Source organism: Mustela lutreola, chromosome X, assembly GCF_030435805.1.
Source record: "Mustela lutreola isolate mMusLut2 chromosome X, mMusLut2.pri, whole genome shotgun sequence".
Lineage (NCBI taxonomy): Eukaryota > Metazoa > Chordata > Mammalia > Carnivora > Mustelidae > Mustela > Mustela lutreola.
In genome coordinates, this window is record NC_081308.1 from 116,411,610 (window position 1) to 116,439,360 (window position 27,751).

General features: G+C 41.8%; 2 protein-coding genes across 14 annotated transcripts in view; one reads left to right on the top strand and one right to left on the bottom strand.

Annotated features, from left to right (window-relative positions):
- Positions 1-286: 286 nt before the first annotated feature.
- On the bottom strand, positions 287-23,550 carry PABIR2 (PABIR family member 2). 8 transcript variants are annotated; one of them, XM_059157297.1, is made up of 11 exons: positions 23,448-23,550; positions 22,430-22,673; positions 20,214-20,292; positions 15,192-15,248; positions 14,860-14,903; positions 14,714-14,768; positions 14,329-14,430; positions 13,873-13,958; positions 13,049-13,113; positions 10,589-10,685; positions 287-2,104 (listed from the first exon to the last, which is right to left on the bottom strand). In XM_059157297.1, the coding sequence occupies exons 2-11, from the start codon at positions 22,525-22,527 to the stop codon at positions 2,035-2,037; spliced, it is 753 nt and encodes a 250-aa protein (XP_059013280.1). In that variant the 5' UTR covers positions 22,528-22,673; positions 23,448-23,550; the 3' UTR covers positions 287-2,034. The 8 variants fall into 8 exon arrangements, with proteins under 8 accessions (XP_059013280.1, XP_059013281.1, XP_059013283.1 ...); XM_059157298.1 differs by having other exon boundaries at positions 13,049-13,110; positions 22,430-23,550; XM_059157302.1 differs by lacking the exon at positions 287-2,104 and adding an exon at positions 2,866-3,130 and having other exon boundaries at positions 13,049-13,110; positions 22,430-23,550.
- Positions 23,551-25,228: 1,678 nt separating this feature from the next.
- Positions 25,229-27,751, top strand: part of LOC131821571 (P2R1A-PPP2R2A-interacting phosphatase regulator 1-like) — a 71,107-nt gene continuing 68,584 nt past the window's right edge. For 4 of the 6 annotated variants that reach the window (XR_009349946.1, XM_059157770.1, XM_059157771.1 and 1 more), the window contains exon 1: positions 25,229-25,332. Coding sequence is in view for 3 of the 6 variants with exons in the window: in XM_059157770.1 (XP_059013753.1) it covers positions 25,284-25,332 (49 nt within the window). In the remaining 3 variants the exon portion in view is untranslated. Of the gene's footprint in view, positions 25,333-27,560; positions 27,741-27,751 lie in introns of those variants that run through there. The other 2 variants (XM_059157768.1, XM_059157769.1) reach the window with 2 other exon arrangements.

Consider the following 27,751-nt stretch of genomic DNA (forward strand, 5'->3'; position numbering starts at 1 on the left):
AAAAAACTTGAAAATAAGTAAGAAATATATGTGGCCTTGGCAAAAACTGTCTAAATTGTCCAATTCTACAAAATGCTCGTGAAAGTCTGACAGATTACGTGGAGAGGTTTCTTTTTGTTTTGGGAGACAGCCCAATCTTCAATGCGGCTATTCTTCTGAGCTCCTGGTATCATTTTACTCCAAACTTGACTGCAATTAGACACAGAGCGTGGGATACTGGGACACGGAGGCAGAAAATAATTATTAGTAAGGATAAAAGAGATAGACTTGAAAAACTTGTATCGAATTTTATGCATGTGTACACATTTTATTAAATTTGCATTCTAAGATATACACAAGGTCAGCATTTCACAAAACTTCCTATTATTTATTCCAAAAGCAGTTATCATGAAACAGAGTATGATTATATAAGTTAGTCAAGCAAAAAGAGCATCTGTAGGATTTTTTTATGATATCATCTCTTGTACTTGCTTTCAAATAGAAGCCTGAAATATGATATATTAGAATAGGAAGAGAAAATTTTACTTTATAATAATGACCACTTTTCAAATATTAGACTTCATATAAAAATAAAGGGGTACTGTCAACAAAGCTCATCTGAAGGCTAGCATCTCTCTTTTATTTTTTCCAAAACAATCCCTGCATAAACTTAACTTTCTAGTCAATTTGAACAATAAAAACGAACCCCGGGTTCAACGATGAAGTGACTCATCTCGTCTCCTAGTTCTCACACTACTGTTAATGACTACAATTTCCTGTCCCAATTCTCACCCACCACTGGATCTCAAGAAGAAATTGAAATACCATCACATTCCGAAGGTTGTTTCTTACGAGACCTAAATTAGAGCCAAAAAAAAATCATGGTCAAAAGTATCCCTTTAAGGCAAAGAAGACAGTAGTGCGAAAGTGGATGATTAGCCTGTAAAAGAGAAAACCATCTCTCGGCATTATATGGGCAGAAACATTTGAATGCGGTTCTTTCAGAAACAGGACAGACACACTGGATACCATCGAAGTAATTCTTTAAAAATGGCACGCTAGGGAACACGCTTCATAGTATGTACATTGATGTTGGGCTTGAAAGCTGAGGGACCTTGCACGGGTGAAAGCAATACGAGAAATCAAGCCGTTAATGGCCATTGGGGCGGTTAGTACAGTTTAGAATCAACGCCACCTCGGATGCCGGAGCAGAACTACTCACTGCAAAGCTAAGTGATGCTCTTCTTGTAAGTCAAAGCGGATCGCTTTCCCCTCAAGCCATACGGTAGGACTATTCTGTGAGCCCCCTCAAAGTGCATCATCTTCCTTCAAAATTCAAGAATCTTTGCCTTCAAAGGACACAGGGGCAGTAGTTTCCATTTCTTACATTCATTTCAAAAGTGGAATATTGTGATCCTAGCAGGCAAATTTGCATATTAAACACAGACAATCCAACCACGATGTCTGAACATTAAAAAGCAACCAAGCACAACAGACATTTTTACACAGTTTTAAATAATAAATAATACAACGATAGATTACACTCGGTTTGTTTTTTTTTAAATAGCTCTATCAGGATTTTCCTTTTAAAAATTAAATAACTTACGGTACCTCGGACTTACTATCATGTACACTGTTCACAGCTCAAACAGCTCCATTAAAAGCAGAATGCACAGTAACATCGACTTTTTTTCAGCTCCTAAAAGCTTCCTCACAGATATTAAATTGCCCTTACTAGGAGGCAGCATCGACAAGAACTGGATTTGGACTCTGGTGGCAACATGATTAACCCAGAGTCAGCGGCAGCACACACTCACCACGCGACAAAACCAACAAATCCAAGGACAGAAAAATAATCAGAAAAAAAAAAGCAGCAATCAAAACAGTATGTGGCAATCAGACACATTAAAGCCCCCTTTTTACCCTACCTTAAGACATCCATCTTTACAGCACAACACTGTACCCCAAGGCACCTCAGGCCTCGTAATACCACCCGAGACAAGCTGTCACGCCCCATGCATGCTTTTCTACACAGTGCTTTGGGTGTAAATAACATTATTCATTCATTTGTAGATGCTCCACACATCTGGTCAAGGCAGGGATTTCTTCTCCTTGATAACACCACCTAGAAACATCAACAATATTTTATATATTCCTTCGGGCAACAGGTTTGGGGAGAAAAATATCAACTGTGGTGGCTAAGGCATAAGAACCTGTGGAGAGTCATCCAGGCATCCTGTCAAGTCCATTTACATTCTCAGCACTAAAATCAATCCTCACGTCATACACTCCACCAGCAAAGAAGCGATATGGGTAGTAATGAGAGCGACTACGGGTTTCTTCCCCTCTGTGAGAAATGGCAGGTAAGCAGCTCAAACAGGAAAAGGAAACAAAATGATGTACTTAGAGCTGATGCAGAAAAATAAAAATTTAATATAATCGAAAGCAGTCCATCTATTATTGTGAAATAAAGAGATCTGAATCTATGTAGTCAACAGAACAAAACAAAACAGGAACCAAAAAAAAAAACAAAAACAAAAAAACAAACCCAAATCTCTCAAGCAAGAGAATTTCTGATCAACTTTAGCTGTCGTGTTGCTGCTGGGAAAAAGAACCACTGTTGAAAATACACATCAGTGCTTTCCTTAAACGTATAGGCTCTATATTAGGTGCGCTTTGAGGCACCGAGGAATATGTATATATACACATATATATGTATATATATACTGGGCAATCAAAAATGAGTATTGGAGATTTAGTTACTAGATCCAAAATGAGATCAGCAAAAAAGGACATACGTAAGGTCACTACACTCGTAAAATTGAACTTTTAGAGAAGAGAGATGCCACACAGAATGGCATCGGAATGGTTTTTTTTTTTTTGTGGTTTTTTTTTTTTAGCCTGTCACACTTTAATCCTCATTATGGATCAAAGTTCTCTGTCTTCCTCACTGCAAGTTTTACGTAAGGAACGGCAGTTAAGAATGCTGAATCAGAAATGGGTAAGTCACTTGGGTGAGAGATCATCTGTGAAGATGAATGGAGAGCATGGATTGGAGCATGCTACTGGAAACTCTGCGGTTGTTCTGCCTTTAGCCAATGAGTCTGAGGATAAGCCACTGCTGCTACTACTGCCATCCAAAATATCTGAACTGAGGACAAAGCAAAAATAATTATAAGCAGATGCATCTATCAGGATAAAGGTAAACATAACATGCAACGACATAGTTCCAAGAACTCACACATCGGTAAGAGCATTTTTAAATAATAAAAAGCATAAGCGACAGCAATGACCTACACAAGGTGCTACATTCAGATACCTGCAAAAACAAGGTCACAGATATCCAGAGGGCATTCTGTACCACTTTGGTGCTCTCTTGGAGGCACCAGAATGTCCAACACAGAGTAAGCATTCCTTGACGTGTCAAGATTTTGGTGAGGGAGTTCCCTTACCTTCAGCTCAAAAGATCGCTATCCTTAGATTTCTCTTCTTCCCTTCCCATCAGCCTTCGAGTAAGAGGACTGGTTACTCACTGAGGCACCCTGGACCATCTGAAGTACTCTAGTACGTTCCCTGCTTCGTGGCTCCTCTACCCCAGAACACAGTCCTTCAACCACTCTAGATCCGACTGCTTCCCCCTTCGCACCCCCTTCCCAAGATGCCTTCAAGTGAAACACTTCTCTTTTCTGATTTCTCCCTCCACCATTTGTCTTTTATATTCCTCTCATCTGATGAACTTCTGACACTGTTTCCTTTTCTCTTGCTGTTAGAATCTACAAGTATCTCTACAAGCCTCCTTCAGTTACTATCCAGTTAGACTGCTAGAAGGAATGTTCTAGAGCCACGGGCCCAATACCCTCACCCTCCACTTGCCTCTACTCCCATCCTTTCACGAAAACTCCCGATCTGGGCACCAGAGCCTCTAGGATCCAGCCCAGGGACTCCTTACCCACCCAGCCTAGGCTCTCATGGCTGCCAACCATCCATCTGGCCCGCTTCGTCATAAACCCAGCTTAATGCTTCAGTAGTCACCATTTCACACCAGGCTGCCTTTCTGGCTCTGAGTCCCATCAGTCCAACATGTAAGTCCTATGCTCTATATATCTGGCCTGAATGCACTCCCTCACTTATTCTAATATTTACTGAGTATCTGCCAAGGGCAGGAAGTATGCTAGATCTTAGAAATATGATGGCGTCTAAGACAGACATGGTCCTGGCCCTCATGGAACTTACGAAGTACAGTCCGGAAGACAGACATTTAAGGAACCATGCTGATACGTGTGTAATTTGGGATCAAAGCAGCACAGGCAAGATACAAAGGGCTCTGCGAATGTGTGGCATGAGTAATCTGATCCAACGTGGAGGGACTGGGAGGAACATGTTCCCCAAAAGTGATACTTGAGCTGCTCATCTGAAAGCTGAGTAGGTATTAACTAGGTCTGGTTTGGGAGGAAGCAAGGGTGGTTTTAGGAGCCGAAAGAGGGCTAGTGCGGTTGTTAAGTAGAGAGAGCGAGGACACGGTGAGAGACAAAGCCGAAGAGGTCGTCGGGTGGTTTTAGGATTTACAGAGACACACTTTTTAATTTTGAAAAGGGAAGCAAGCACAGAATTGGAAAAGGAATCATGAATCAGGAAATATGGGTTCTAGCTGAAGTCTGGTCACTAGCTCTTCTACAAAAGCCGACCCTGGTCTAATATGCTCTGAGGCTAAATATTAGCTTCACTTTTAATATGATCAACTTTTATAGATCTCCAGGTTAATACATTCCTGGTGTTAAGCAACCCACGGCACAAAGTTTCTGGGCCCTGTACCCTCCCCCCAACATCAAAGACATGTAATGCTTTCCCCCAACGTCTCTGTTATTTTTTCTATTGCCTGTGGATTGTTTTTAGGCAGAGACAGAAAACAAACTCTGGAAAAGTAAACATAAAAAGGGAAACAGTATGGTCCACGGTACTCCCACTTTACGCTCACTGCTGTGAAATGCATCATTAATAACAGCACTTTTAAGTAAGAAGTTTGGAAAATTTAGCTGGCACTGCTGTTTTTCAACCCACTGGTAAAATAGGTCTAAAATATGAATTATTCAAACTACTGAAAGAAAGTTACACAGATAATCTAAGGCATTGGAAAATCAAAAGACCTTTATATTTGCCTTTGGAACATATGTGATTTTTCCTCCTGCAGCACTTTGCCTAGACTAATATTAAAATGAATTTACTTTCCTAAAGCACATATTGGCTAGGCAGCCGAAGGACACGCTCTGTGCTACTTGGCAAGAAGAAACAGGCCTTGATTAAAATTTGGCCACCGAGCAGATAATACGAATATAAATAAAGACTTTCTTATTCCAACCACCAGCCTTATGGTGAGCCCTGGGTTAAAAGATTCCGTTTGTAACAAGACCTGCTTGCTTAGGTGAATCCTGTATTCACTCAAAAACACAAACATGGCTCATGAGGAGAAACCTCTCATCCAGCACAGTTGATTACCTTAAGAGAAATAAGCTAACAGGGAAATTCCAAGACGTTACTGGGAAAAAAAGAATACAAATCTGAACATTTCGTTTCATATATTCCTTTTCAGGGATTTTTTCTCTATTATTAAATATGAACATATGAAAAATTATGTTCATTAATAGTAAAATAGCATACTTAAATTTAGCCTCCAGCATAATTTAGATTCAGAACTTGGTAAACCGTTAACCAGGTATTTTCTCTGAACTAAGGTCTAGTTTCTATTCTAATAAATCTGACACTACTACACTTGATCATGGAAGCAGAGACTACAGGTCACAGATTACCCACTGTCAGTAAATCTGTGCAGAGCAAGACTTCTGTGATTTTTTTTAATTCGCAGAGAGATGCCTGAATAAAAGTGACTTTCACAGCGTTCATTACTAAACCTTCTGTCAGGCCTTCTAAAAGCAACAAAGAATGGTCCAATTCAAGTTTATCTTTTTCCTTTCCTAGCTGAAACTCTGATGGAGGTATTAATGGACCTCAGACTAATGACTGAAAGCCAGACAATGCAAGGAAAGCAAAGGACCTAGACAGTTCAAGCTGGACACAGGAGTACAAGCATCAAAAAATGAACTAATTCAGGGCACTGGGGTGGTTCAGTGGGTTAAGCCTCTGCCTTCAGCTCAGGTCATGATCCCAGGGTCCATATTGGACTGTCTGCTCAGCAGGGAGCCTGCTTCCCTCTCTCTCTGCCTGCTACTCTGCCTACTTATAACCTCTCTCTCTGTCAAATAAATAAGTAAAATCTTTAAAAATAATAAAATAAATAAAATTAAATTTTAAAAAAAGGTGATTTTAACACCTAACTCACATCAATGGAGAAAATCATCTAAGCAGAAGTTCAGCAAGGAAACATTGGCTTTGAATGACAGTGGACTAGATGGACTTAACAGATATATTCAGAGAATTTCATCCTAAAGCAGAAGAATACACATTCTTTTCAAGTGCATGTAGAGGAAAAAAAAATAAAAATAAAAAATAAAAAAATATATTTTTTTAAATAAACTAATTCTAATTCATTCTGGCTTCTGAGTATACATAATGATACAATATCTGAACCACACAACCAAAAATACTTATGACTATTAAGGTAGTGTCCTCGGTCTAAAAAAAGTAAGAGGGAAAGTATAAGAGAATTATTAAAACCTTCAAATGATAAACAACAAAATCAGGATGTCCAGTGTAACTGATGCTATTACTCATTTGGCGGAGTCACTTTGTGCCTTGTGCAGTCAATAAACTGAGTTCTATCCGACTAAGGACAGGCAGGAAAATGTACTCCCAATTCATCATAGCCCTATCAACCCCCACATAGATTCTGGTACTACCCCTTGCTGTGGGTTAAAGTGGTTCACAGGGTAGGTTTTCTGGTCTCTACGATCTTATCTTAGAAAGATCCAACATTATATTTCTGCATAACTTCTAAGTTTTTAAGATCACATATTTAAATATAATCACTTCCATAGTCACCTTGGGGATAGTTTCTCTGTTTTTAAAGATTTTGTTTATTTATTTGGCAGGTAGAGATCGCAAGTAGGCAGAGAGAGAGAGAGAGAGAGAGGGAGGAGGAAGCAGGCTCCCCGCTGAGCAGAGAGCCCCATGCGGGGCTCGATCCCAGTAACCCAGGATCATGACCTGAGCGGAAGGCAGAGGCCCCAACCCACTGAGCCACCCAGGCACCCCGGGGATAGGAGTTTTAAGTACCAGCACAGATGTCTAAGCTGCTCACTTAAACACAATCAAGAGATTAAATAAATTATGATTAAATCTCATTCTTTGTACACCTCACATATTCCTGATTAAGTTTTCTTGCCGTGACACATATACCACTAAAAATAATGTGAAAATCACTAAGTGAAACCCAGTGAAAAATTTTAAAATATAAAGGTTAAGTCAGCAGTCACACTAACACTGACGCACTGGGCAAGAATCTCATGGGAGAACTTTTCCTTTCCTGTCTGATTAACAGACTATCACTGAATCTTCCCTATGTGGCTAGTGGCCCTAAAAACAGATAATCTTGTTCCCATAAGAACGAGGAACAGAACAAGAGTCCCCAGCACACAAAAGGAATCAAAGCACCACGGACTAGTGAACTACCAAGCTACAATCAAATTCTTGAGGTTCGGAAGAACTAAATGCAGAATGACATAATTCCTGCCTTGTGGTTGACAACGTTCCCTGGATTTGCTTGGCAAAGATTTCAGAGATTTCATCTAGTAAAAAAATATGGTATCAAGAGCGGGCCTACTATTCCTTTGGGCAGCAGTCACCACATTGGACACAAACCCTACATAGGTCTCTACTCAAACTTCACACTTATTTTACACTTCAAAGATGTCAGATTTTATTTTTTAAAAGATTTCATTTATTTGATAGAGAGAGAGAGAGCATGCACAAGCAGGGGGAGCAGTAGGTAGAGGGGGGGAGGAGAGAGAACCAGGCTTCCTTCTGAGCGAGGAGCCCAATGTGGGGCTCAATCCCAGGACCCTGGGATCATGACCTGAGCCAAAGGCAGATGCTTAACCCACTGAGCCACCCAGGAGGCCCAAGATGTCAGATTTTAATGACTGTTATCTAACATATGAAGTTTAACTTCAAGTTTTAAAAACCCATCTTTCCTTTGTGGGGTGGGAAAGGGGGCCAAACGAAGACAACTGAAATGATGAGATGAGATGCCATCTAGTAATGATCAACCCGGTACCTTTTCTGCTCCCTAAAATGTATAAAAATGGTTTCCTTGGTTATCACATAGATTGGCTATCCTTGACAACAGAAACCAGAACACAGGTAGTATCTGTCTCTCTCCCCATTTCTAACAATACTGATCAATGAAAGAAAGTCTGATCAATGGAACTGCATTATAGAGATAGGAAAAAAAGGTTTTGCAAAAGCAGCATCCAATTTTTACAAATAACGAATAACTCCTGTTCAAAATCTCTTCACTGCAAACATAAAGGTCAGCAATATTAGGATACAAGGTGCCCCAAAAGTCAGAGCAATCTTGAGCTTTAATATCCTCAGGAGTCCAAATGCTACAAACTTACTGAAAATACCTTTTAAAGTTCAATTGCTTAAATATCTTTTACACTTAGTTTTGTGAATTTGGACAATAAACTTCAACCTATTACTTGAGCCACACGTTGGCTTGTTACTGCTCTGACTAGCCATGAAAGAAGTGAATCTTTCCAGTGTGAGGCAATGCTTTTTGTCTTTATGGATCAAAAATGCCCTTAATCACCAATGTCGATGTCTCCAGTGCTCTCATAGTTAGTGACGGTTCTAAGGAGAAAGAATGGGAGGGGTGGCAACAGAAACAGGACCCTCACCATAGCCACCATCGTTGACAACTTAGGTTTTGCTATTCAGAGGAATAAACATCTGGACAAGGGGTGAGGACCCTTGGTAAGTCCCAGACCCTTTGCTTTCCTTCCTTCTTTATTGTTTTATGGCATCCTGTACAGTCTATGAGAATATTTTTTTTTAAATCGCCTCACCCTCTGTGTTTTCAGCTTGGCGAAATGCTTCCTTATCTTCTCCCTAACTTGGTTACTTGGTTAGCAACTGGGTAAGCAAAGCTATTTATACTGTCATGTGCCTATATTAAAACACACTTTACCATAAAAGTGATAGACAGTTTCCACTAAGTGTAGAGTTTCATCCACTAGTCCTCTTGACAAGCTTCAGAAGTTTTCTCTTTGCAATCATCTACATACCTGGAAAGGCTCTCTATCCCAAAATTAGCACACTGAGCTACCAAGGACAGACATAGATGACAGAGGAGGGACTGTGGGGCTGAAAATAGCTAGAACAATCTAAAAGGCATCTGTTCCAAGGTTAGAACAGTACTGATCAACGAGTCTAATAAACTAGAAGAATCTGTGACTTCTTGGTCAACTACAAGTGCAAGTTATCTTACACAAAACAATAGATATGTGATCTGGAAAGGAAGAAACACTAATCCTTATACCTTGTAAGTGGCGTGCACAATTCCTCTATTTAGAGGACACCATCCTTACATTTCCAAAGTGAATGCACTTTGGGGCTCTTAAAAAAGATCCTCAGCTATAAAACTCAGGCAACAAAAAGTACCGAAAGGCACTACACAGTTGTGTCTAGAACACACACGCTCAGTGAATTGATTGGAAACAGGTGCCGAGGGGCACGAGGGTGGCTTGGTTGGTTAAGTATCTGCCTTCGGCTCAGGTCATGATCCCAGGGTCCTGGGATCGAGCCCCACCTCGGGCTCCCTGCCTCTCCCTCTGCCACCCACCCCCACCCAGCTTGTGTTCTCTCACTCGCGCTCTCTCAAATAAATAAATGAAATCTTTAAAAAAATTTTCTTAAAAAGAAGTAAATACTGAAAGAATTCAAAGTATTACCTGGCCACTGCCACTATCCCTTCCCCTTCCTTCCAATGTATGTCAGCATTCAAGTACTCGACTTCAGGTACATGAAAAGATATTAACTTCTGCACCGAAACATTGAAGGGCCTTAAGTTAGATGAGTATGGCTGAAAAAAATATTATGTGACTAGACCACAGGAATCAGGAAGTGTTTTTATACTAACACTTCTTTTTATACTAAAAGACAAAACCTGGGTAGGACTGTGACAGAACACCCCCCAAATTTCAAAAACACTTTATAACAGAAAATGCTATAGAAAACGCCATGCTTCAGAGGATGCTGGTGTTCCCTGCTAAGTCAAAGGATATAATACAAAATGCAGGCAGAGCAGCTACAATCAATGCACATTATCCACACCAACCCGGACACTCTTTCTCGCGCCATCCAGCTGTTGCCACGCTCCCACACCATTACCACCTACTGAGAGAGGCTGACCTAACAGCAGCTAGGGAGGAAAGGGAAGGTGCCAGAAACATACACACACTTCTGAAGGAGTACTCAATGACTTTCAAATGATCTGCTTTGTTTCACATTCTCTGTACCTCCCTGGAGCTTTCCCCTCTATAGAGCATGAATAAAAAGCCGAATGTTATTCCAAATGATCCCAACATACTTCGGATGTGGCTCTTTTTTAATAGATCATCCCCTAACATCCTTCGGATTTGATTTCATTTTTTACCATGAACTGAGATCAGACAGTTGTGCAGCCTCTGGAGACAGCATGCTGGTAGTGCCTTGGAAGAGCCTCTTGGGCTGGCTTTCTGTCTCCATTTCACCTACAACAGAAGAGATGAATACTACCGTAAAACAACTTTACAAATACAGGCACGGGGCAAAAATGGGATGATCTTTGTTCAACTAAAGCTCAGAACGCTTCGTCAAGCCATTACTTCGAAGCTGTTTTTCCACAGGCTTTAAAGTGGAAGAAATAATACTTCCATATAACCTCAACCAAAAAGTAAGCGGCCCTTTAAAAAAAAAACCACACACCCCTTATTTAGCATGGTATGGATATAGTCCTGTTCTTTAACCAAAGAGCAGAACCAGAACACGGACTGTATCAGGCAAAATGAATCAAGGCTTACCCCAGCAGAAATAAAGAACCATCCCCAAACAGCTGAAGCTCACAGTGAATAATGATTTATCCCAGGCAACTAGCAAAGACTACTGATTTTATATTATTTTAATATATTGGAGTATTTCCTGAGTCAAAGTCAAATGGATTAAAAAGTATGTAGTCTAACGGTGTATAAATTAAAGGTTGCTTTAGATTACTTAGGGAAAATGAACACTTTAAAAAGTGACTTTGAATGCCCATCTGTAATTGAAAGCAATCATTAATCCTTTCAGGAAATTGGTGTTGTACTGGCAACACCTCACTCTAACAGACTATCTCAAAATATCTTCAAGGTAGCAGAAAAACTTTGCATTAATCGGAATAACATTTTGCTACCAGGAGTGCAAAGACTAAAAACCCTCAGTTAAGACAAAAAAAGCCCCTTTTCAAATAAGCTATGATTTAAAACACACAAATACCTTAGTTTTGAGGCTCTTTATCTGAGCTTTAAAATGAATATTAAATAAAACTTAATTCTTGGGCCTAACTATATGTTCCAATGGGAAATTAGTAACTGTGAATTTACAGCCATACAAGATTCTTCTCATGGAAAAAGATCAAGCAAGAACAAATGTAACATTTATTTTTTTCCCTCATATTATCAATTAATTCATATTATCTTTCTTCTGGAGCTACTTTGGAAATTACCAACTCCGGAAAAGTTGTATTTTTATTTGCTTCTGCCATGCTTTAATATGGAGCTTTTAAAAGCTACTGCCAGACTTTCGACACCCCATTAGCAAAAGACTTTAGCCCCTTTTATCAAAGAATTCCCCCATCTGCTGGTATATTTTGGAATAGCTTTGAAACTAAACAACCATACTAATTCCAACTTCCTGCAATGAATCAAAAATTAATAATAACAATAATAATGGCTTTACTTGTAAATAATTGTAAATTATTTAAATAATTTGTTGTAAATAATTCCTTGCAGCATTAAGGTAAAAGACTACCAGGTTATAAAAAAATTTATTCACTTGGGCGCCTGGGTGGCTCAGTGGTTAAGCCGCTGCCTTCGGCTCAGGTCATGATCTCAGGTCCTGGGATCGAGTCCCGCATCGGGCTCACTGCTCAGCAGGGAGCCTGCTTCCTCCTCTCTCTCTCTCTCTCTGCCTGCCTCTCTGCCTACTTGTGATTTCTCTCTGTCAAATAAATAAATAAAATCTTTAAAAAAAAAAATTTATTCACTAAATGCAAACATCATCACCATATCAAAACCTACTTTCCAGAAAAAGTATGATATCTGAAATATCACACTTTTTGACTCTGTGCATGGTGCTATTGGTGGAAAGTTTCCACCAAAGCTCCAAGTACCTGTTTACCCAGTATTAGGAGTGGGACTGTTTTCCTGGCCCCAAAGGTGATCTGCACAAAGAAACTACTTGCTGAGTTGCTTTTTCAAAATTATGGTTAAAACTCTTCTTTAAAATGACACCCAACACTTGGAATCATACGGGTATAGCCCCAGGAAGGATGACTCAACCTTTCCTTATTTTTTGCGCCTTTTTAAAACAGACTCCATAAGGGACCCTCAAATGTATCTGAAACTAGCATCGAGTGAGAGTGCCCTGTGGTTTAAAATAAGGTAATTAAGAGCACGCCATCGTATCAAAAACCCTATGGACTAGAATATGAGGCAGTTTCTCTCTGTGAGGCATAATTTGGTGATGGCTTTATATCTGAATATTCAGCGTGTTCAGAGACCTATTTACCAGGACATAAGCATGTACTTCTGCAATGTATTAACTTGCATCTACTTTCTATTCAGATCACTGAGAGGCAAAAATTTCTGGAATATATATTGGTAATATGAATATATGAATAAGATTCAGTTATAAGTACAAAAAACATAGACAGTATCAGATAACTCATTTACAAAATTTAGAATTCATAAAGCATATGTTGGGAAGAATATTTCCCATTTCTTTAGAAAAAAGGACTCATGCCTTGAGCTAACTTCAGACAAATTCTAGTTTGTCATTCAAGCTCAACTAGGTTTAGTATCAGAAGTGTGACACTTGCCTTTTCTTTTCAGAGGACCAAGAACACTGGGCCTGATGCACTTGACTGGACTCTGACTCCTCCTGCTTCAAAGAATAAACAAACAGGATGTGAAGTGCTTCTAAGATGCAAGATAAACGTTAGCGCCCACCAAATAAATCAATGAAATTGACAGTCATCTAGAAAACGGTGGAAAATGCCCGTGTTGAAAGTTGACGAACTGAAATGCCAAAACGTGATCTGAGCTGGCCTACAGCAATCGGAGACAACGTGGCATTTCAAGCTATTTTAAAAAATCATTCTATAAGACAAGGTATCTACAACAGTTGTTTTTTTTTTTAAAAGATAAACCTTATTAAAAAGGTATTTTGAGGGGCGCTTGGGTGGCTCAGTGGTTTAAGCCTCTGCTTTCAGCTCGGGTCATGGTTCCAGGGTCCTGGGATCAAGCCCCGCTATTGGGCTCTCTGCTCAGGCAGGAGCCTGCTTCCCCCTCTCTCTGCCTACTTGTGATCTCTCTCTCTCTCTCTGTCAAATAAATAAATAAAATCTTTAAAATATATATATATATATATATTTTTTTAAAAAGGTATTTTGATTTTACTGGTCTACAATCTTATATTTTTTTCCTTATCCTTATAAAGGATATGTTATTGGGTGTGTGTGGGTGGGTGTTTGTATGGGTGGGTGTGTGCCTGGAAAAATGTCACTGGTAGAATATAGGTGACAGGTAGTATGCGGATGCTCATTTGGTTCCATTTTGTTGTCTGTTCGATAATTTCCATAAGAAAATGTTGGGGAAAAAGTGCATCAGGAGAGACAAGCTTTTGCAAAGCAGGTTCACTTACCTGGTGAAGCGTCTTGGACTAGGAACAGGGCTCGGGGGCAGCCCGCTGCTGCTCACAAACATTTGTAAGGATGGTGAAAAACATTGCTAGAAAAAACACATTTCATATTAACATAGCTTTAGTGCTCCAGCTTTCAAAAGGTTCTCAAGATAACAGAAACAACATCCTTAGAATTACTTAGCTGTCTATCTATATGCACACGAGCGCACACACACACACACACACACGAGAGAGAGAGAGACAGAGAGAATATACACATGTATTGACAGACCATTTTTTTTTTCCAAATTACTATCGCAGACTTTCAATCATTTTCCTTCTCATCATCGGATTCTTTACACATGAGGTGGGGTGTGTGTGTATGCATGCATGTGTGTGTGTTTGTGTGTGTGTGTGTTTTAGAGAGTTAACAGCTTAGTGTGTGAAAGAGAGTTAACATCTTCTCAACGAGCCGACCTTTCCAAATCCTCTAGTGGGCGATGGTGCTGGAGACACCGGGGTGAAGTCAATTCTTTTAGGAGAATATAGTTTCTCCGGCTTCTCAAAATCGCTGTCACTCTGTAAACACACAAGTGTTACTTCCTCATAATTCACAATCCAGCACATCACAGCTCTTTACTACTCAAACACACCTACGTTTTTAGAATAGAAATGTACAGATTCTAAAAGTCGCACTCTCATGTTCTGGTGGAAATGGAGAGATCAGAAATGAACACAAATTTGGAAACAGGGTGGGGGGAACAGAAGGGTACCAAAAAAATTAATGAAGCCAATGAACAACATAAAGGTTTCCAGGAAAAACAACAACAACAACAACAAGCAAACATGGGATTAACTTTACCAGGCTCAAGCTCTCATCCCATGACTGGCTTATCTGCATTGCTGTCTGCACTTCCCTAAAACAAACAGAAATGAAAGGCCATTCAGTGCTCAGACATACATACAAGACATACATCAAGCTAGACCATGTTCTCATGGAGCACTAACCGTTCGTGTGCAGTTTCCCTGTTCATCATATCCATGCCTTCCTCCTGCGAAGACAAACACATGCTGAAAACACAGTATTTATGCACATCCACATGGTTCTCCACCTCGAAGAAAATCTTAAAAGACTTTTCTGCCTTCTTTGCCATCATCACAGCGCAGCAGAACATTCTAAGATTGTCTCCCCTGCCGCATCTCTGTTTCACCTGCACACTCAGAAGAATTTCCAGCTGCCTGTGGCTATTCATGTTTAATGGCCCAATCTTCAGAATGAAAATAAAAGCGAAGTGGACAATTCAGACTACTGTAGCTCTGAGCTAGGAAGGAAAATTTACCCTTTTGATCTGATGCAGCCTGCTGCTAGGAACACGGTTAGGCGAGGACGACAGCAACTGGAAGGGAAAAGTAAACATTTACTATTTTCTGAAGCACAGAGCAGCAGTCTGCTGTCAGTCCTGGTGTCCAACCTCCTCCCAGATAAGATTTCATACTCTTCTCAGAGATGTAGCTCTTTAGATCACTGAACATTAGCACACTAGAGGCAGGACATTCAGTCTTTGGGAAGTACACCAGGTGTCCAACCTCAAAGCACCATCTGTCACTAGACAGGCACTGACTTTAACACTTTTCCCAAATGAATGCAGGGCTGTGTACATTTATGTGAGAAAAAAAAAAAGATTCCAGGCCTTGGAAATATCTATTACCCCACTTATCTAAAATAAGGAACTAGGTAAGAAGGGAAAGGAAAAAAAAACTGATTTTTGTCATTTTAACACCAAAGTACCAATGGTACATGTCTTCACAGGCTCAGAAGCCCAGTATAATATTCTGTCTATGATTAGGGTCGATCGAAAACATTTTAAAGCTGCCATAAGATTTTGCTTGTGTGATCTAAATCAATCCTAAAATGTGGTCATCACCGCTATCACTGCAAACCCTACTTACTAGTTAAGAAAAATCAGTGTGGAAGGCAATGTGTATTTTTCAGATATCTTCTGCTTTCCCTTAGATCATTGCTTTTTTGACAACGCAAAACTAAAATGATTTGGGGGAGGGGGCCCAAATTATGGTCCCGCAAAATAATCACAATCTAATCACAAGATGAAAGGTACAATTCCTCTCAACAGCTTTTACAGGGCTCTAACAGCCATAATGTAAACAACTGCTACTTAGCCCCTAATTAAATCCAAATAAACCTGTAGTGCCGTAAAACCAAATAAGACACCAGCCCTGTTACAAGAGGCCCTATCCGATTAAAACGCCTAAAAATCCTAAAGTGGTGAGTCGTACAAAATGGTGATAAATTGCTCCAAGTTTTTTAGGCAAAAGCGAAGTCAGGTGAAAAAAAAAGTTTTTTTAAAGGTATACACTGAAACAGGATTTTACCTCAAAGGATATCTCTTCAGTACCCTCCCCTTCCTCTTACTTTTTCCTCTCCTAGGCTCTGAAAATAAAAAAAAAACTTTACGAATAAAATCCTCTTAAATAAAAGGGTTTTTTTTCCCCCACTAGAAAACAAATATATGTTTACAGGTAAGTTCTTAATGAAGGCCATTTGAGAAACACGAAGCAGGGCGCCCGGGGGCGCAGGCAGTGACGCAGCTGACTCTTGATTTCAGCTCAGGTCATTATCTTGGGGTCCTGGGATGGAGCCGAGTTAGGCTCCGTGCTCAGCCGGGCATCTGCTTGTGATTCTCTCTCTCCCTCTGCCCCGACCCCTCCCCCGACTGGTGCCCACTCTCCCTCGCTCTCACAAATAAATAAATCTTTCCCCCCAAAAAAAGGAAAGAAAGAAAAACACTAAGCTACTAGGCAAGTAAATAAGAGAGGAAAGACTAAGAGAATACCACAGAAGAGAGCACAGATGTTTCTGTCAGAGAACAAAAGAAACCCCGAAGGCCGCGAAATCTGCAGGAAAGCCAAAGATTGCAAAAAGCTGATGGCAGATAAAGTCAGAAGTAGAGATGCTGCATCTATATGACGTCCAACTTGTCAACGTACACAGAACTGGAAAGAAGACCCAAAGGGGAAGAACAATGCTGTGGCTAGTACTAGAAACAAGTGTTAATGCACAGGCTGAGAAAAAAGCCAAGTGCTTCAAGGAGGATGCTGGTTAATGGCATTAAGTACAGCAAAGAGCTTAAGTGGGGTGAGAAAGGAGGCCCCTGCCACCAGCATCACATGGGCACTGGTGACTTTCGTAAGAACAGGGTTTGTTGTTTTTTTCTTTTTTTAAGATTTTATTTAGAGAGAACGAGAGCAGGAGGAGGAGCAGAGGGAGAGGGACAAGCCAACTCTGCATTGAGCACAGAGCCCAACATGGGGCTCGATCCCAGGTCCCTAAGATCATGACCTGAGCTAAAATCAAGAGTCGGACACTTAACTGACTGAGCCGTAGGCACCCTACAAGAACAGGTTCTTTAAAAAATATTTTACTTATTTGTGATAGAGCGAGAGCAAGAGAGGGAGCTGAGTGGGCGGGGGGTGAGCATAGGGAGAGGGAGAAACGGGCTCTTCACTGTGCAGGGAGCCTGATGTGGGGCTCGACCCCAGGACCCTGAGATCGTGACCTGAGCCAAAGGCAGAGGCTTAACCCACTGAGCCACCCAGGAGCCCCTGAGAACAGTTTTTTAATAGTGTGGTGATAGAGGTAGTGCAATCACAAATTGGCTGAGTGGTTGGCAAGAAACTAAGAGACGAGGAATGAGAGGAAGTGTGCTGTGGATTAAGCTCTGGGAAAGCTCAGAGGGGTGGAAGGAAAACAGGGAAAGAGAGACCTATGAAGGAAGACAACTTGTGTTCCAGATACTAGATATGTGAGTCAGAAGAAAGTGGGAGCAAAAAAGCCAGGGAGGAAGGGACTAGAGGGTAGACAAGAGCCTGAGCAAAGTGACAGGAGACTCAGAAAATCTAGGAACCATTAGGAAAAAGTGCCCCATGTGAAGGTAAAGACGTTTTCAGGAGAAGAAAGCTGACATGTATACGAGATGGCCATCTGCACACTCTGTAAATAGGGAAGGGTCATCTGCCCAAAGTGAAAGGTGTAGGAAGCTTGCAGAATTTTGTTCAAAGTTTGAATATTGCTTTGGAGAACAGCATGGAGCAAGTGGCACCTGGAACCCAAAATGCCCAGGAAGAATTTATCTCCTGGCCCTTCAAATGACCAATTCCTTGAAATTTCCCTACTCGTCGTATACAGGCAACACCTTTCCCCTGGTCACTAAGAAGTAAAGGTTCAGTCCCCTGGAGTTCTCCTTCTCCCTGCATTTATACGTAATCCGTTGTCAAATCATGAAGAAACGATCTCTGCACATCTTCATGTACCAGTCCCCTCCCTTCCACTTCGCTCCACACCTTGCTTTTGGCAGGTTAATACAAGACACAGGGAAGTGTATTAAGATTTATAGAGGGGGGGCCCGGGTGGCTCAGTGGGTTAAGTGTCTGCCTTCAGCTCAGGCCATGATCTCAGGGTCACGGGATCAAGTCCCAAGTCGGGCTCCCTGCTCAGCAGGGCGCTGGCTTCTCCCTCTCTCCCCTCTGCCTGCCACTCCCCTTCCTCATGTGCTCTCTGTCAAATAAATAAATAAAATATTTTTTAAAAGATTTATAGAGGACACTCTGATATAACATGTAAGGTGTAATCAGTGACGACAGAAGTACCCAGAAGGTGCTGCGGAAGGCTTCCTGAAACAGGAAGCTCAAAAGGAAAAGGGGATGGAGGGAAAAGCACGTAAGCATCACCACAGAGCAGTGAATCAACATGGCTCCTCCAGCAAACCTAGGGACTGTAGTGCCGCCCAAGAAAAAGATATTTGTTGCGGGGGGAAAAATGAGCCTAGACAGAGTGGATAAGAATCTTTGCGTTTTAGAAAAGAGAAAAAGTCAAGTATAAAGAGGCAAATTCATTTTCCCTTCTTTGCTCTACTACTGAGATCAGGAACACAGCTGGGTAACAAGTAGAAACATTTTTCATAAACATAGCAAAATTAAATTCTATTTTCCAGCATCCTCAGGGAAGGTGACATGAATCAAACCTCCAGATCGCTAACATTTTCCCCTTTAAGTATGTTTAGCCACTTCGGCTGGAAATCTTTCTGGAAAGCACTGTAATCCCCCCCCCCCCTTTCTTAAACAGATTTTGCCAAACAGAATGGCCCTGGCGTGTCTCTATTCTAATCCCGGCCCTGCCGCTTCCCAATTATGTGATTCTAAGCAAGTCGCTTCTATCGGCTGAGTCTTAGCTGCTGCCTCTTTGAACTGGGAAAAACATCTTTTGTCCTGCCTACTTCATGTGGGTTGCTATGAGAATGACAAGTGTGTAAGGACTCTGTAACATGTAGAATACCACATAAGCATAGGTGGTACTACTATAATTTAAGCAAAGGTTAATGACCTGGGTATCTTTAAGAACATCAAGTATTTTACAGTTCTATGCCGGCGAGGTCCTCAGGGTCTATTAACGAGCTCTCAGCCCTTGTACTAAGCCACGGACTAATTTTTTAAAAGCCTCTCTCTGCTTTTCAGTTTTTCCCTCTCCTCCCCTGCTAGCAGCTATTAGTATACCTTAAACCCGAATGTACCTCTTCTGATTTGCTGCTTCTCCACACTACCGAGTTGGAAGCTTATTATAATTGTGCATAAATTTTAGATGATTCAGAGGTCAGAGAGGCTCCCTATAAATGACGAACCTTTGTGCACAGACTATGGAAATCAAGCACAGCCATTCACAGGTCTGTTTGCTTACATCTCAGATGTCTTCCAGAGCGCTGCAGCTACTGGCTAAGTGGGGTCCGCATGTGAAGTGCTACTACATAAAAAACCTCATCATAATTTCTCCCAATGCGACCGGCTAATAAGATGATCCCTGACAGCTCTGGCTATATAAAACAGTCACTATTAGCAACTCTACCGGGAATATAAATACAGGCATTATAAAGGAGCGCTTACTTTGGGTAAATAACATTGTCCAACAGCTATGTGCCAGAAATAAACACTCTGCTACTGTCTAAATGATTTTACTTCCTAGGACAAATAAAGACCACTTTTTCAGCTATATTTAGAAGTCAATCCTGATTTACCTCATAACCATGATGCAAGCAGTGACAAAAAAAAAAAAATGAATAGTTTTTTTTTTTTTTTTTTTAAATACAAAGTCCCACAGCCAGGAAAAAACTTTAACCAGATCTCTTTTTGGCACCGAAAGCTGACAATGGCCACTCATGAGCAAAGGAGGTAAGATAATTTTTTTTTTCTTTTGTGAACAATGGTGCATAGCGCATCGTCTTGAGAACGAGAGACTACATTGGAAAGTGTTTTCCCCAACCCATACCACGAAAAATACTTACTTCTATACTTACCAGGCTATGACGGCTCATGATCGTTGTACTATTCCTCCGAGTTCTAAAGGTATAAGGTTGAAAAACCTGGGAAAGGTCACTAAAAAAATAAAAATTAAATTAATAAGATCTTCTCGTTTAAGGGAACTGCCAAGCCTCTAGTCAACAATGAAATCTTCCATGCTCCTCATTGCGTAGTGAATAAATACCTCACCAGCCTCTTCAGAGCTTCGGTGGTGGTGTGCTGTGGAGGACAGGTTTGCCCAGATACTGATCTCCTCAGTGGTTGGGGGGCAGCTGAGAGGTATGGGGCGGAGCTCCAGACTGGTTGCCTCCAGCTGCTTCTGGTCAGAACACACGCCCCCAAACCGGTTCCCACCAGACAGGAGCAGCCTCATCTGTTTACCCCAGAAGACCTAAACATATTACTGCTTTCTGTGCGTGCCATGAGGGCGAGAAGGGCTGAAGAGCCCTGTTCCACAGCACATCTCCCACTGTTGCCCTAAATATGTGCTCTGCCCGTGAGCCTGCTGTGCCATTAGCTAAATATGCCTGGAGTTTTGCTCCCGTTGCCTCTTCTGCCTCCGGTGTCCTCCCTCCCACCACCATCCGTCCAAATCCTTCCTCTCCTCGAGCCCTCATTTCAACGCAACCCGCTCCATGAGGCCTCTCTTCAATCCACAAACTGAATGCAAGCATTCCCTCCTTTGAGTCCAAAGAGCACAATGGGAAATGAGATGCTTCTTGAGACACTCACTTTACCTTTTATTAAAGAAAAGCGTGCCTGTGTCTTAAACTCTGTGGTGGAGGCCTTTTGTTCCTCTTTGTATAACGTCCCTGCAGTGCCTAGCAGAGTGCCATGCCCGTGATAAGAGGTCAAAAAAGATTTTCAGGACTGAACTGAATTGGACTTCAAAGGCCCACTGAGATCACCTAATTCAGTTCTCCTAAGTTTCAAATGAGAAAACACTCAGAAAGGCTAAGTGAGTCACTCCTGATCACAGGGAGAAATATTGGGACTAGGTCTAGTCTCCTCACCCCTTCTTCTGTCACATCATGCTACCCTGCAAGTAATTATTTGATTTCTGATTCAAAAAAATAGTGTGTTATTTGTACAACAGTCTAAGCGCAGGTCAGCAGGATCACCCTAGTCCCTAGCAATTGCTTGCTTACCAGATTTTTAAAAAACGCCCAAAGACCGATTTATGCCTACAGAATCAAAAATAAATGCAGAGCTGAAGACAGCATTAGGAAAGCAGTCACTCCATCATTCCCTCAGTTTCAAAATTTAATAAAAGAAAATGAGTTAATTCCATTTCCCCCCAAAATACAGATATTATAATCAGTTTGATAGACAAGAATTACCTATTTCTTTGCTTTCACTGTGCTTAAGTAATGATTTTGGCTAATTCTACTCCCATCCCCTTTTTTGGACTAATTCCATTTCTACAGGGTCTCGCAAATTAGCTCTCTACTAAGATGAATTATCTACTTATAAGAGGGAAATGTAATAGGCTCAGGAGGTTTTCCAACCTAACCTTCACTATCCTAAGATTCTACCTTAAAATAGACCCTCTGGTGACTTAACACAAAAATATAAGACCTTACCACTAAAATTCAAGGGTTAATTCTTTCCATTGTTTTCTAAAACCTGTTATTTTCGCTGACCTAAGCTACACAACACCCTTCCTTTTTTTAATTCACTGGAATGCATTTCTGGCAGTTTTAGAATCTGAAAACATTATGACAAATGCAAATCACTTAATGTGCCATGAACACGCTACTTGATTACAAGTTATTAGATAAATTGTGATTTATTAAAGTAAATGCTCTGTTAATGCCAGGGTTCCTAAACTAAGCTTAGAAATAGCAGCTCTTAGAGACAGGTGTCAAGTTGCAAGTCTAGTTCCAGGGGCTTCAGTCTGACATTCAGTGGTGTAAATTAGGCAGGGCAAGCAACCTGTTAGAACAGCCAGAAGCTTCTTGTAGATCCTTTCAGAGTGGGCCAACAGAGCTCCAGGTAAAGAGGGCCCCATTTTTCCCACAGTTCCCAGAGTTTGGGGTCAAACTTTCACTCCACCTTGGGGACCCAAGTGGCTGTCAAGCAAACAAGTCCCCACCCCCTCAGTTTAGAAAGCCCAAACGAGCGCCAACTCTCACTTTAGGCAAGGAAGCTTGCTTGCACGAGGTCGAGGAGCCCCTGAACCCAGTACTTCACCGTCCCCAACCCGCCTCACCTGAGCCCATGGATCAGGGGAGCGCTGCTGGATCTCCTCAGGGTGCCCCCATCAGATGTATCGGGCTCAAAGTCCAGCTCCATTTTCTCCTGAGCCATGTCGGAGACTTGCAGGCAGGCACAGCGGACAGGGCTCAGCTCCTGGTGCTTAGCTATGGACTCCCAAGACTCTCACTGCAGGACTGAGCTGCTGGGGACTGGCAGCTGGGGGCGGGGGCTAAGGGGCGGAGGCTTGGGGGCGGGGGCTGGGGCGGAGAAAAGCAGGAGAGGAGGAGGAGGGAACGAGGATGAGGATGGGGAAGGGAGGATGGTAGTGAGTGAGGGGCGGAGGAAGGGGAGGTGGTAGTGGTGGTGGTGGACGATGACAGATTAAAGGAAGAGGATGGAGGAAAGAGAGGGATGGAAGGAAAAGAACAAGAGGCAGGAAAAGCGGATAGATGGAAAAGCAGGAAAACAGAGAGGGTAAAAGGAGGGCAGGATCGGGAAAGGAATAAGATGGGGGTAAGGAGGAGGACCGAGGGGGAGGAGGAGGGCAGGGTGGAGGGAAAAGAGGAACACGAGGGAGGGAAAGAAAAAGACGGGGTGCGGGGAAGAGGAGAGAGGAAGGAGAAGGAAGCGGACAGAGGGAGAAGAGGAGGGGGAGGAAACTAGGCAGCGGCGGAACTCATGTTGCTATCTTTCGGCCGACGACCTCAAGCGGGGCCGGGCTACAAACACCGCGGCTGCCCGGGCAGCCCTAGCACCGAAAAGCTGACAGTCGGGCAGGGCCCGGCCGGGTGGCCTCGACGGCTCCAGCTCCCCATGCTCGGGGACCCGGTCCAGCCCCCCATGCTCCGGGACCCGGTCCCGGAGGCTCCTTAGCCCTGTGAGGGGTGCTTCTCCCCTCCCTACCCCCCCTCCCCGCCTGGAGGACAGGTGGGGGGTTCGGCCCCTCAGCCGCCGCCGCGGTGCCTCCTCTTCCTCTCTTGGGTTCTAATGGCCCGGAGGAACCCCTTGGGGCCAAGACCAAAATCTACAACCTGCCGCCTCTTCCGCCTCCCACGCTTCAGAAGCGGGAACCTCCGCGGGGCCAGGTCTTCCGCGTCCGGGCACCCATCGGGTCCTGCGCACGCGCCCGGCGGCCGCGCCAATGAGCCCGCGGGCACGGAGCATGCGTGGGAGCCCCGCCCAGCAAACCTCCTCCAAAGGGGAGGAGCGTTTCCAGGGGGCCCGGCGCCTTCCTCTCTGGCATTGGCCGGGGGACCCTGGCGCCCGATTTTGAAAAGAACCAATAGTTTGGAGACCTGGAGCATCTTCTTTCAGAGGAGTTTGGGCCGATATTCACGGGAAATAGAAACTTGTGGTATCCAGGAGGTTTTTTTCAGTGCCAATTTGTTTGCTCTGAACTCTGATCTCCGCCCGTTTCTTAAATCCCTTGATTTTGTTGGTCTTTAGAGGTGCTGATTTCTTTTTCAGATAATCCATTTGGATGCACTAGACCAAAGGAAATGAAAAAACAAAAGCAATGGTGTAAAAATAAAGAGACTCTAATGAGAGTTCATATAACGAGTGGCAAGCACTCATCTCCATTTTACAAGCACTGTTAGCTTCAACAATATTAGGAAACGTCCTGAAGAACAAGGAACAGAGCCATTTTTTTTTTCCTTTCCAGGATTTACGGAGACCCTAACAATAGCCATTCAGTATGTGTGAGGCCTGGAATTAAATTTATTTTATTTAACAAACACCCACATAGCAGTTACTGTGTGCTAGGGTCCATTCTAAGAGCTTTAGAAATATAATCTTCACTACTTGAATGGCCCTGGGATAAAGATGGTATTATATTGTGTTAATCATACATACGGAGAAATGTAGAAAATTTAATAGTTATAGAATTGGTTTCAAAATTTAACAAAAAGAGTTTTTCCTGCCTCTTCAACTTAGTTGTCCCGTATTAAACTTGCCAAGCCTAATCATTTTATTCTTCGGTGTTAATATTTGCTGCCTATAATACAGAGTTTTTAAGAGTTTTTGGATCGTTTCCTTTAGATTGCCTATATTTTTCTGTCAACTGAATTAGAAAAGCAAGCGGTGTTTTGATCAATTTATGTAGCTCTTTTTATCTCAAGATCTCAGCAACCTCCTCATCTGCTCAAAAAAATGTAGTACATTCTATTGTTCACAATAGCTAGTAAATAATCATCTGTTGCCCACATGCAGAGTTCCTAACTCTGAAGAGTCAAACAATTTAGTAGAATCCCTAACTTACAGGAGTGCCTAGGTAGCTCAGTTGGTTAAGCACCTGCCTTTGGCTCAGGTCCTGATCCCAGGGTCCTGAAATCAAGCCCTGCATCGCATCAGGCTCCCTGCTCATCTGGGAGTCTTCTTCCCCCTCTCTCTCTGCCCCTCTCCCCTACTCATGCTCTCTCTCATGTATGTTCTCTCTCAAATAAATAAATTAAATCTTTAAAAAAATAATCCCTAACTCTTGGGAAGCTTAACAATTAGGAGAAACTCAAGGACATGTGAGAAGATGGATGCTATTTTGGCCATTATTTCCAGATTCTATTCATATCATTCTTGCCTACCTAGTTTCTTTTACCCTTCATGTAAATCATTGGGAGGTTTGGGGTATTTGTGTTTTGTGGGCTTGGGTTCAACTTGTCTTTGACTTGCTCTTATGATAACTAAAGGTTAACCAGTTGCTTAAAAGTTGCCATGACCACTGACAAACTAAACAACAGATTATGACATATTTGTGGGACACCTTTCATAAGTAAGAGGCCTGGTGCAAATGTCAGCAGACTGGGACAAGCAAAGACAGGAGCAGCATAAGCAGCAAAGTATAGATCTAAGTAAACCAGCCACCTAAGATCATGGAATATTGCTATGGAACAGCAGGAAATGATCATGACACAGAGCTCGGTTAGTATAATAATGCATGAAGAGAGAGGGGGAGAAGTAAAAATAATTTCTTTAAATGTTGTTTGCCACTGTAGTATATAGAATTGTTTTTCCAGTACTTGTTCCTTTAGACATTCTAATTTGTATACATACTACGGATTCCTGGCATTCGGCTACACTTTAGTTAGAGAATTCCTCCTCTTTGATAATAGCTGAATACTTCTTGCCATCTCAAGCATGTAGGCATTTCATATTATGACCTCTTTTCTTGAAAGTCTCTCCGTTGCTATTTCCTTGTCATTTTATTATCTATTTTCTTAGTGTTCTTGTACTTATATTTTTAAAAATTAATATTTGTGATGCATAGGCATGATGAGATTGTCTATCCGTTCAAAATATATCCATTAAACCTTATTACTTGCCACGAATATTAACAAACTCTTTGAAAAGTAAAATGAGCAGTAGAATGGAGGGAAGATTTACTTGTTTTCTGGTGGACCCACCATTTTTCTGCTATTCAGTTTGGCTTTGACCTCTGTTCTGTATTTTACCACAGCCTTCTACCTTCACCCTGCCTTTACTCAGCTTTAACTGTCATCTTTTGTAACTTTTCCAGGTACCCTGGGAACTTTAACAGATCAGATCTTTGTATCAGCTCAGATTCTACTGCTACCTAATTACATGCCATTAATCTCTCTAGAATTTTATCAGCTGTGAAACAGAAATGACTTGCCTGCTTTACACAATAGCTGTGAATGTCAGGTTATTTAAACCTGCGTTTATTCATAAATTAATCTAATAAATATTTATCAAAGTGTTTATGAGTACAGAAATAGTATCCAGAGAAATATCCAGAGGCACCTCATCTGTTTTTTCACTTAAACAGGAGGGCAGGGGAAACTTGGCTTTGCTGCTTAGCAGTTATAACTTGGGTAACCCTTCTGGGCTTCAGTTTCCTCCTTTGCAAAACAGGCATTGTGATGGTGACCACCTCACAGAGTTATTGTAAGAATTAAATGTAATCACATATTTAAAGTGCTTAGGACAGTGCCTGGCATATAATTAAGTGTATGAAAAATGGTAGCTATTGTTAACCTGTCTTACATCAGGAAAGGAGACTCCAAATCGTCCTCATGTCTAGAATTTAGATAACCCAATTCTGCCTAATATAATTAAGCTTTTCTTATCCTATTCTCAGAATGAATGAGGAATGATTATGATCATTCATGTCATAACTTGTCTTGAACTGTTTCAAGATAATCCCATTATTTTAAGTTCACCACTGATTAGCTGAGCAGGGTTCATGATTGAACCAATTGAGATAAATATGTGAAGACATTTTTTAAACTGCAAAGTGCTATGCCACGTAATGATTACTTTAATTAATAACTCTCATTTCAGTAGTTACACTTGCCTTCTGTGCCAGTCTTCCAAATGGTTCCTTTTTAAAAGGTATGGTTTTACAAAATTATTAGCATGCAGTTCAGATTTCAGTACTCATTGTGGCTCACTAACTGGTGGTGAAAAATTCTAAAAGAGCAATTCTTACAATGTTTGAGCCATGACAGCATTATTAAATGGAAACCCTGATTTGGACGGTACTAAATTCTGAGTTATTTGTTTTAAGTAAATAAGCTTCTCTAACTCAAAGCATGTTCTTAGATGAATAGCTTTGAGAAGCTAAATTTTAGTTAGTGTAAAAATACACTTACGATTATGGTTTAAAACCAGACAATGAGATCACATGTAAAACAATGATTCGTCCGCACAATTGGTTCAATCGGGTTGGCGCCCTACCGGGGCACTTTAGGAGCAGGTGGCAGGGCTTGGGTTGGATTGCTTTTTCTCCCCAGACGTAGAGCATTTTTAAAATGACAATTGTGTAGTGTTGGCTATAACAGAATGGAAAAATTCGTCATGGGATTTCACAAGCTTATCAGCCTCAGTTACAAGAGGATAATGGGCCAATCAAAACTGGGTAGACTGAGTATTAGACATAGCGCAGGAAGGACAGCGCTCCCATACAGCTTACTCCTCCCCACCCTTTCTTCCCTGAATAACGGTCAGTGAAATGATCCCAGGATTCACACTGCAGCAAAGGAACAACCACGGTGAATCTCCACTAGGAATAAACAGAAGACTGGGCTTGGGGTAAAAAGGCGGCGCCTAAGACTGCGCGTGCGCCCCGGGTGAGGCCGACAAAGGCGCCCTCATTGACTCTCATTGCTTGCGTAATAAGCATGCGTCAGCGGACCGGGCACGGGGCGCAGGCGCAGTGGGGCGGCACCAGACGGATTCTCTAAGGCGACAGGTTGTAGTTTTTGTTTTGGCCGGAAAGCCTTACTTGGGGTTTCCTCTGCTGAGAGAAATAAAGAACGATTCGCGGGGGTGACTAAGATAAATTCCTCATTTTCATTATGGACTTTGAAGTGGAGGATCT

What these genes read in the sequence shown, in the direction of transcription:
- PABIR2 (XM_059157301.1), bottom strand. Translation starts at nt 22,527, where the DNA reads ATGGCTCAGGAGAAAATGGAGCTGGACTTTGAGCCCGATACATCTGAT. An exon ending in AGTCCAAGACGCTTCACCAG is followed by an intron (nt 13,114 to 13,872) that starts GTAAGTGAACCT and finishes TATTCTTTGAAG; the next exon opens with CAGGAGGAGTCAGAGTCCAG. An exon ending in TGGTCCTCTGAAAAGAAAAG is followed by an intron (nt 10,686 to 13,048) that starts GCAAGTGTCACA and finishes CTTCTGTTGTAG; the next exon opens with GTGAAATGGAGACAGAAAGC.